Source organism: Acipenser ruthenus, chromosome 52 (genome assembly GCF_902713425.1).
Source record: "Acipenser ruthenus chromosome 52, fAciRut3.2 maternal haplotype, whole genome shotgun sequence".
Lineage (NCBI taxonomy): Eukaryota > Metazoa > Chordata > Actinopteri > Acipenseriformes > Acipenseridae > Acipenser > Acipenser ruthenus.
Genome location: NC_081240.1, coordinates 4513050 through 4524238, shown reverse-complemented (window position 1 = coordinate 4524238; position 11189 = coordinate 4513050). Strand labels below are relative to the sequence as shown.

The 11189-nt window shown below is 38.9% G+C and overlaps 1 protein-coding gene across 1 annotated transcript; it reads left to right on the top strand.

Moving 5' to 3' along the window:
* The first annotated feature begins 5810 nt into the window (after window positions 1-5810).
* LOC131723010 (E3 SUMO-protein ligase KIAA1586-like) lies at window positions 5811-9101 on the top strand. The gene is made up of 2 exons (XM_059016263.1): window positions 5811-7969; window positions 8384-9101. Exons 1-2 carry the CDS (start codon window positions 6281-6283, stop codon window positions 8882-8884), a joined length of 2190 nt encoding a protein of 729 aa, XP_058872246.1. The 5' UTR covers window positions 5811-6280; the 3' UTR covers window positions 8885-9101.
* Window positions 9102-11189: the final 2088 nt, after the last annotated feature.

Here is an 11189-nt window from a genome sequence, read left to right as displayed (position 1 = left end):
TTGTCAATACCTTTTAGGATTTTGAATACTTGAATCAAATCACCGCGTAGTCTTCTTTGTTCAAGACTGAATAGATTCAATTCTTTTAGCCTGTCTGCATACGACATGCATTTTAAACCCGGGATAATTCTGGTTTTTCTTCTTTGCACTCTTTCAAAAGCAGAAATATCCTTTTTGTAACGAGGTGACCAGAACAGAACACAATATTCTAGGTGAGGTCTTGCTAATGCATTGTAAAGTTTTAACATTACTTCCCTTGATTTATATTCAACACAATACACAATATAATCCACAATACACAATATATCCGAACATCTTGTTGGCCTTTCTTTATAGCTTCCCCACATTGTCTAGATGAAGACATTTCTGACTCAACATAAACTCCTACGTCTTTTTCATAGTTCCCTGAGTTTAGCTGAGTGTCAGGGGGCGTTTGATAGTATTAAGCGTAGACCTTGCTAGGCCCACACTCTTATCACATCGGCTTTCACCAAGAGATTCATCCTTCACACCATTGCGTCGGATGTGGGTTTGGGTGCTGTCTTGTCTCAAAAGGTAGATGGAGTAGAACACCCGATACTGTATCTCAGCGAAAAGATGCTACCTTGGGAGCATAACGAAAAAGAGTGTTTGGCCATTAAATGGGCTACTCACTCTTTACAATACTACCTGCTGGGACACTCATTTGATCTTGTCACAGACCATGCCCCACTCAAGTGGTTAAGCACAATGAAGGACAGCAATGCCCGTATAACTCAGTGGTATCTGGCATTGCAGCCCTTCATGTACCACATGGTACACCGTGCAGGGAAAGACCATCAAAATGCTGATTCAGCCGAGTGTTCCTTCGACTCCACTCTGAGCAGTGGGATATGTGACGACCTGTAAGGGCACCAAGCAGCATAAGGGAAAGGCTTTGGACGGGCTAGCCTGACAGTTCTTTCCCCGGCCGGGAAGTCGGTCAGACTGGAAGAAGGCGAGACTCTGTTGCAGGAACGTATTGACCCGTAAGGGAAACGATGTAGCAGTTGCAGACAGTAGAGACAGATGCAATCGGTTACCAGGGGTCATGCATGATAGCATAAAGGGGCTGGAGGATCGTAAATCTTTTCCTTCGCTTGGTTTCAGAACCAGATATGGAACTGGAAGGAACGGGAGAGATTCCCTGTGAATTATTGTGAAAAGTATTTGTGAGTGTTTTGTTTGTTTTTGTCGCTGTTAGTAATTGTCTTTTGTTTTGAAAATTCACTAAATGGCTAACACATCTCCAGAGCTGTCGCCTTGGGCCAGCACTACCCGGAACAACACTGCACTACAGTCACTGTTTAAATTGTTATCACCCACCACCAACACTACTGCACGCACCTGGACTGGTGTATTGTATTGTATTGTGGGGCGGGTAACGTGTACTATTATTTTGTTTGCAAAACCAGTTATTATTGTTCCTGCCGTGCTCTACACATTGGTGTGTATTGCCGGGGGATTATTGTTTGGTCGCCAGACCAGGAGTTTTAAAAATAAAAAAAACCCTTTTCCAAACCAGATTACAGTTTTCTCTGAGTGATTATTCCTGCACTGCATCACCTCTATGCCTGTTTCTACTCAGCAGCCACTTTGCCACAGGGCTACACATGAATAAACAAACATTTGAACAGAATGGGCTTCAGTCAAATGTGTGTATATACAATTATATAATGTACATAAAAAATGTACAACTGAAACAATGTAAATAAGTATCACATTTTTTAAATAAACATAACAGAGTGCAACCAAAGCTATGCGTTTATATACAGACATACTATAATCGAAATGAATAAATAAACATTTGAACAGAATGGGCTTCATTTGCAATTGTTTACAAAGTCTAAGTGCTGGCACAAATCACACAGATACTGCTTTTCAAAATATGCAGTGCACTTACTGCATTGTCCATCTTTGCTGCATCAGAATCTTGTTTGGTAAAATATGCAGTAATTCCAAACACCCTTTTCTGTCCTGCTTCTTTAGCAATTCATTTGCAGTGTGTATTGGGGTAACATTGAATTGCGTAGAAAAACGTGTGACTTGTAGTAACCAGTTCAGACAGACAACCTGAAACTGTGAGCTGTCAAGGCTGACTGATGGGCTGTCAGAGGCTCATTGAAACAATAGTAATGTCAACAGACAGCTCACCTGAGGAATGCAAACTGATACGGTTGCAAGTCACGACTGATAAACACAAATAATACCGCAACATTTAATTGTCATAATATGTTTTATACGTATAAGTCAATTTGACTGCGCCTGATCGGAATAGGTATAACAGTATTTTTTCTGACTAATTTTTGCAGCTACGAGATACTTTCTTTGTCAGGTGAATTAGTACATATATTGAGAAGAGACAGGACAGGGATAAAAGTATTAGGATTTTTTTATGGACAGATTCCGTTATGGAATGTAACTGGGAGGGCCTGGTGGATAAAGTGAGAGGGTGGCTTCAGAGTTGGTGAGAGTTGCTGTCCAGACTGTCCTTAAAGTTCAGATAGGCAGAAGCAGGGAAAAAAAGAAACTTTGTCAAACACAACCACCAGAAATCCAAACATCCAACAAATCTGAGCCACTTTAACATTTAGATGACCAAAACCAACATCAAGAGAATGAAAGAAACAACACCCAGGACCCTATAAACAGTGCTGGCCAGGCAGCAAAAAGAAGGGAGGTCATGATTGTTGGGGACTCCATACTGAGAAACACAGCAAGTTCAGTTCGCAGTTTGGACCCCTTTACTACAACAGTGTGCTGCCTTCCAGGAGCCTCAGTCAAGCACATCACTGAGAATGTGGACAGGCTTCTAGAACGAACAGGAGACGACCCGGTAGTAGTCGTCCACATCGGTACAAACAACACTGAAAAAGACAGACCAAGATCCCTGCAAAACAAATTCAGAGAGCTAGGAAGGAAATTAAAAGACAAGACCAAAACTGTGGTATTTTCTGGGATACTGATGGCACCTTGCAAAGGACCATATGGACAGCTGGAAATACAAAATCAAAATGCATGGCTGAAATCGTGGTGCACACAGGAAGGCTTCACCTTTCTTGAACATTGGAGCACATTCTACAACAAGGACTATCTATATAGATGGGACGGACTGCACTTAAACAGAAAGGGAACCAATCTACTCAGAGAAAGGATCCTTGAGGAGGTCCAGAAGCATTTAAACTAGAAAGGAAGGGGGGAGAAAACAAAAACCAGAAGGGAGACCACATCAAAACAAGGGCAACAACTCAGGTAAGACAGCTATTAAATGAATCTATCTTAATGCTAGAAGTCTCAGAAACAAAATGTTAGAACTTGAAGCTACTGCACTAACAAGTAAGTACGATGTGATAGGTGTTACAGAAACTTGGTTGTCTGAGAGTGATGGAGACGAATATAATATTAGTGGGTACACACTGTAAAGGAAAGACAGGCAGGACAGAAGAGGCGGAGGGGTATTTATACATAAAAAATAGTCTTGAAGCCCAGGTGTTAAACCAGGACAAAGAAAACAATGCAGAATCAATATGGGTCAGAATAATGGACAAAAAATCAAAGGGCATAATAATAGGAGCATGATATACACCGCCAAATTCAGACGCCGAGCAAAATAATCTGTTATACAATGACATTCGAAATGCGTGTAGAAAAGGAGAAGCCATACTAATGGGGGATTTCAACTTCCCCCGTATAAAATAGGAGAACCCGGTGGGGAGCACGACGGACGAAATTGAAATGGTGGAAATGAGAAATGACTGCTAACGCAATTTGTCAAGGCACTGACTAGAGGGGAGGCATACCTTGATTTAATCTTTTCAAATAATGAAGACAGAATAACTAAAACAGAGGTCGGAGAGCCATTGGCAAACTCAGACCACAACATGGTCTCATTTGAAGTATTTTTTAAAAACCCAAAAGTAATGACTAAAGCTAAGGTTTACAATTTTAGAAAAGCAAACTATGAAGGTATGAAACAGAGACTAACAGAAGTAGATTGGAGTAAAATAGAGAAAACATCCACAGAAAAAGTATGGCTGTTTTTTCAAAAATGTAGTACTACATGCGCAAAACAATTACATCCCAAAAGTAGACAAATCTAAATCTAAAACAAAATGACCAGAATGGTTTAATAGATCAATTAAAAAAAAATATTCAGCTAAAAAAGGTACTTTACAGAGCGTTTAAAAGGGACCAAAAACAAAGTACACAGAAAGAGTACTTGGAACTGCAAACACAAGTCAAAAAAGAAGTTAGAAAGGCCAAGAGAGAGATAGAAATCAATATTGCTAAGGGGCTAAAACCAATTCCAAAATGTTTTTTCCAATATTATAACAGCAAGAGAACATTCAAAGAGGAGGTTAAATGTCTAAGAGACACAAACGGCAAAATCATAGATGAAGAAAAAAAATAGCAAATATATTAAATGATAACTTTTCACAGGTTTTTACAAAGGAGGACACGAACAACATGCCCCACATGTCAACCTGTTCCTATCCAATTTTAAATAACTTTAGCATAACAGAGGCAGAAGTGTTAAAGGGACTAGGAGCTCTTAAAATAAGCAAATCCCCTGGGCCGGATGAGAGCCTCCCAATAGTACTCAAAGAAATGAAAGAAATTATTTACAAACCGCTAACCAAGATCATGCAACAGTCTCTTGACACAGTGGTTGTACCGACAGACTGGAATACAGCAAACGTAATACCGATCCACAAAAAGGGAGACAAAACTGAACCAGGTAACTACAGACCAATAAGCCTGACTTCTATTATATGTAAACTTATGGAAACTATAATAAGATCTAAAATGGAAAATTACCTATATGGCAACAATATCCTGGGAGACAGTCAGCATGGTCTAACTACCCTGCTTGACTTTTTTGAGGATGCAACATTGACAATTGATAATTGCAAAGCATATGACATGGTTTATTTAGATATCCAGAAAGCTTTTGACAAAGTCCCGCATAGAAGATTAATTCTCAAACTGAACGCAGTAGGGATTCAAGGAAATGCATGCACATGGATTAGGGAGTGGTTAACATGTAGAAAATAGAAAGTACTGATTAGAGGAGAAACCTCAAAATGGAGCGAGGTAACCAGTGGTGTACCACAGGGATCAGTATTAGGTCCTCTGCTATTCGTAATCTACATTAATGATTTAGAATCTGGTACAGTAAGCAAACTTGTTAAATTTGCAGTTGACACAATTATTGCGTTTATGCATGACCCCTTGTTAAACTATTACAGCTGACTCTATTGCTTGCAGCTGCTACCTCGTTTACCTTCCAGGTCAATATGTTCCCGCATCGGAGTCTCGTCTTTTTCCAGGCTGACTGACCTCCCGACCCAGAGAATAAACTGTCAGACCAACCTGCCCAAAACTTTTCCCTTTCATTACTTAGTATCCTCACAGGTCGACAGGGAGATTTACAACCAGAACTCATTATATTTCCGTCACAGGGACATGTCCTCATCACTTTTTCAATGACAGGAAAATGTCCCCCTCACATTGCAGGAGTACTAAAACTTTTATTTCAAGGTAATTTATTGGTATAATCACTTGTCAGTATATAAGTCAATGGGAAGAAAAACTGGATCTGTTCCGGGATCACTGGAGCCAGATCATCAGATCATAGTTTAACTATGAGGATCAAGGTCAGGCGCCACTGATCCGTAATGTTGATCCGATTCTGGAGCTGCACACACCTTAACTAGGGAAATTGACCAATGAGGCACATAGTTTAAAGACCCTGGCAGACAAATTTGTATACAGCCTGACACACAGGGGTGTAGTGGAGCCGGAGCGGGGCGGAGCGGCGCTCCGGCACTTTTTCAATCCATGTTTTTCAATTGCAAATGTTCACATTTATAAATACATATATTTAAAATATTTTCGTGTTCGAATTTTGTCTAAACACTTGTAGTAAGCATTGCCTGCGGCTCTGTGCCAGCTGTGCGAATTTGCGACAGACAGACAGCTAGCTATACGTTTAATAAAGACAAGCTGTCGGCTAAAACATCAAGTAATCTGAAAAACGATGTCACCACAATAAGCAGCACAGTTGCTGCTTTTGATTGGTCCATTATTATGCCATTAAAATATGCTGTCATTCCAGTTTTTTTTTTTTAGCAAATCAATTTTGAAAGTGATGTTGCTGACAACCAATCAGAGAAGGAGGCGGTTCGTTCCTTGGCCGTAACTGAGGTGATGATATTAGTAACGGTATTAATAATAATAAAAAACAACTCGCAAATCAAAAATGTCTGGTCTCGGAGGTAGTAAACGAACTCGTCAAGAGACTTTGATACAATATTTTGGCAATAGTAGTAAAAAACAGAAGATCGTTTGTTGTACGGCAGAAGCAGAACCTACAGTGGAACCAGAACCTACAGCAGTTGAAGAAAAAAGCGCGGAGAAACAGCCATGGCCAAACATCTGGAGTTCTGAGGTATGGGAAGAAAAGAAACAACTTTACACTTTCCTTGACTGTGCGGATGGTAATCTGGGCTGTCGTGTTTGTAGACGTGTTTCTGCGCTGTCAGTTTTGAAAAGTCAGGGTGTTTCTCTGTCTTCTGAGTGGAAAAATTACAGTGTTGGGTACAATGGAAAAACTCGAGAGCAACAGCTACGATCTTTGAGAAAAAAGATAGCTGAACACAAGAAATCCAGCGCTCATAACAAGGCCACTGCATTGTTACAGCAGAACACAGAGGACATTATTGGGAAATGTGTTGACAGTGCAAAAAGGCGAGATCACGAAACTACCTGTAAAATATTTTCTACTGCTTACTACCTTGCAAAACAAAATCGACCCTATTCTGATCATCAGGCCTTACTGGAACTGCAAGAAATAAATGGTGTTAATGTGGGAACTGGTCTTCATTCCAGATACAGCGCCACTCAAATTATCAACCACGTTTCTGATGAAATGGTCAAAAAGGCCTGTGAGAGAATAATACACATCGATGGAAAAATTGCTGTGTTAATTGATGAATCAACAGCTCTGAATGGTTCCCCAGCACTTATTGTGCATCTCAAATGCGAGACAGACAAGACACGTGACCCTCACTTCATGTTTTTGGAGTTAGTTGAACTTTTTGATCAGTCAGCTGAGTCCATAGTGTTAGCGCTTACTAAGTGTCTTCAAAAACACGGGTTTGACCATGCATACTTACAGAAGAATCTTGTTGCATTTGCAAGTGACGGTGCAAGTGTAATGCTTGGGAAAAAATCTGGTGTGGCAAAACGAATTTCAGACATGTACCCCAACATTGTTGTCTGGCACTGTCTAAATCACAGACTCGAACTTGCAGTTGCCGATAGTGTTTCTGAGACTACTGGCATGAACCATTTTCATTCTTTCATGGACAAGCTATACTCAGTCTACAGTAGATCAGCACTAAATCAGCAAGAACTCCGAAATTGTGCGAAGGAACTGGATGCTGTCTTGAGGAAAATTGGTCGTGTACTGGATGTGAGATGGGTTTCCAGTTCGTTCAGGACTGTCTCCGCTGTGTGGGAAAGTTTTGAAGTTCTGTCGACTCATTTTAAAGCTGCCGTAAGCTCTAAGCGGACTTCTGCTGAAAGAGCGACATACAGCGGTCTACTGAAAAGGCTGTGCTCGCCAGAATTTCTCATTGACCTCGGAGTTATGTACGATGCCTTATACGAACTTTCACTGCTGTCAGAGATTCTCCAGAAACGGACTACTACATTGGTTTATGCAGATAAAATGGCACGTAGAACAGTAAGGATTTTTGAATCCATGAATGAGAATGTAGGTACAAAGACTCTTGAAGCGCAGATAGCTGCCATGGAAGGAACATTTAAATCTACAGTGCTGACGTCGAATCCCAAACATGTAAAAATAAATCATAAACAATTCCTTACCAAACTCGCCAATCATATGAAAGAACGACTTTTTACAACCACTGCATCAAATGAGAAGGTATGTTCATAAACCTTGTACAGATTTTTTTAATTTTAATAGCTAGCCTAATTGTTTGCAATTAACGAGCAGAGGGGGGCGTTAATTTCAGTTTCATGTGTAGTATAAAACTGCAACTGAGAAGTATATACAAATAAATTATAAACATCTGCACTCCTGTCAGTCTCATCGCAGGTGCATAGACTAATGTAAATATAAGAATAGAAAAACACTCCCGCACAGTATATGTATTCTGCAAAATCTCACTTTTATTATTTACTTTATTTAATCCTACTCAAAACTACAAAACGCATATATATATATATATATATATATATATATATATATATATATATATATATATATACACAGTTAAGGTTTCGAAAATACATTTTAGAAATGCTACCATTAATTTCAAATAGCTTATTCTTTCAGGCTTCTTCCGAGGTGAATTGCCAAAAATATGAAAGTCTTCTTTCTGAGCTCTTGGTCCTGGATCCACACCACTGGCCTGCAGAACTACCCCAGGGTTATGGCGAAAATGAAGTTGAAAGATTGTGTCGGCGCTTTCAGCTAAATGAACGTATTATCAAAAATGCATTTCGAGATTTTAAGGAGAACAACGGAAGAATTCCAGATGATTTAGCTCCACTTATTAACTGCACACGTGTGATCCCGTGCAGTACTGCTGAATGTGAAAGGGGATTCAGCCAAATGAACTTAATTATAACTGATCAGCGTTCCAAAATTTTAATCAAACATGCTTCAGCCTTAATGTTTATCAAGCTTCATGGACCCCCTTTGAGACAGTGGAATCCAAGCCCTTATGTGACCACTTGGTTGCGACACAATCATCGATCCGCAGATGACAGCCGTACACGGGTGGCAGCTCCAATTTCCAGCGACTCCCCTGACGCTCTGTGGCAGTTCCTATAGTTGACTAAAAACAACCTGTGATTGGTAAGTGCAACTTTTAATTTTCTATAGAGAGGGGAGATTTTACAGAAATTTGTTAAGTAAAATATGTGTTATATTATTATTAAAAAAACCCCGATTAAATCGCGTTAAATGGAAAGTGGGCGTAACTGTTAATACCTCGTTAACTATTTAATTGATTCTCATTGGGACCGCTCCGCTACTTTTTTTTTTACCACTACACCACTGCTGACACAGTAATGTTGGGGAAAAAAAGGCAAATGGATGGACAAAGATAGAGCAGGATGCACTATGTTGCTGTAATGGTTTAAGTTTGTAATTCACCAGCGCTTTTTATTTTAAATTGAAACAGTAAATTTAAAACAGCAAAATGAACCATGTGCAAATACATATAGACATCAATAAAAACTGAATACATTACCAATAACTTTTTACACAATTATTATACTAAATTAATCACAATACATTACCGATTCTAAATTATTTTGCATGTTTAAATACATCGCACAGACGCTCGCATCTCTATTTATCAGCGTTCTAAAAACTCACTCTTGCTCACATTTTACTAAACATTTTTAAATTATTATTATTTTATTATTATTTACTTATTTAGCAGACTCCTTTATCTAAGGAGACCTACAAATGAATAATTACCATAATGAACATTACCGTATTTACTGTAGTAGAGTTGAGTTCTTACCTGTAAACAGGAACACATTTAAAGTTTGAAACTCATTGTCTGGAGCTTGGTGTTATTCACATTATCATTGATACACTGCAGTTTGAGGTTCAAGCTACCTCTGCATATTTTAAGTGGATGGAAGCTGAAAATACTTTTTAAAAACACCCTTTTCTTATACCAACACAGTACGAGCATCATTTTAAGAGCACAACTGTATTTATCTAAAGTATTTCAATTGTGGGGAAACCTCAATGTTTCTAGCAATATATTTCAAGGGTAATTCTCATCCCTCTCATTAAATCTGCATGATGCCACACTCGCTCTAGTGCTCAGCGCTGCCTCAGGGGTCAGTTGTACTAAAGGGATCTGATTCTGGATTCTGAATCCAGGCTGCGATCTGAGCGGAGCTTCAGTGCTCTTCGAAGACTAATTCCATGACTCAGAAGCGACTGAATAATATAGCTATTTTCCACGATGTATTGTTCTGAATGATTGCGCAGGAATGTCTTTGGTTATACTTGTTTGTACAATATTGTATTATTTCAGACAGAATAATCTTCATGCATGCACCAGCTACAGAAACTGCCCCCCCCCCCCCCCACTCTTTTGAAACCAGAGTTACACCACTGGGTCAAACCATAGCTACCGCACCCCTATAATATATATACACACTGCACTCTATTCATCCAGTTTGACTTCTTGCTGTATGTATATATGAATGACTTGTGATCAGTCAGAAAATGGTATGTACTCCATAAGGGAAGCCTCCTTACCATCCCCATGGTGCTTCCTCTGTCTGCTCCTGAAGTCTTCCCCCACAATAACTGAGAGCACAAGAAGGATCCCCAGGGATAGGAAGATTCTGATGTCATTCCCCAGCCCGTATGACTCTGCATTGAGGAGAAAACAGAATTAGTGGTTGCACAGGCTGTGTGGGGACATAAGACAGGGAATAAGATATATAATATACATATACTGTATATAAAACTGCAGTGTACAAAATTGAAGGCATATGAAATAAAAGGTTTTTAAAAAATGTACACAAAAGGTTTAAAAGATTTAAAAATATATATATTTTCAGGACATTTCGGGCAAAAGCCCTTCTTCAGCTGTTAAAAAAGAAAACTAAACACAGTGCAGTAAAATTGTTGTTATTCAATTCAAATTGTAATTATACAAAAATTCTATGGATGGTGTCATGGTTATTAGAATAAAATGTCCATTCCCAGAGAATGAACTGGAAACTTTGGAACCTTCCACTATATATCCAATGTAATCCAATCCTGTTTTTACAGTGCCTTGATCTTGCAGTATGTGAATAGGGTACATACAGTATGCTCCACGTGAAGTCATACATTGTTGGTTTTTGAGTAGGTACACCAAACACACAATAATCACATTTTCCAGAAAGCCTAGTTTTTGGAATTGGTTTAATCTGCTATGAAATTGTCCATATGTACCACCAATAATCAGAGCTGTGACCATTCTGATTCATTTATAATTGAAATATATAATTGTAAATCAATAAGTGCCTTTATTATTAACAAGTTAGGAACTTACTTTGCTTTCTAAAACTTAGGACAACTTTAAAAAGTGATTTTAAAAAGTTCAAATAAACTATAT

Coding starts and splice junctions, on each gene's coding strand:
- LOC131723010 (XM_059016263.1), top strand. CDS start 6,281: ATGTCTGGTCTCGGAGGTAGTAAACGAACTCGTCAAGAGACTTTGATA. Junction 7,970..8,383: donor CCACTGCATCAAATGAGAAG/GTATGTTCATAA, acceptor TTATTCTTTCAG/GCTTCTTCCGAGGTGAATTG.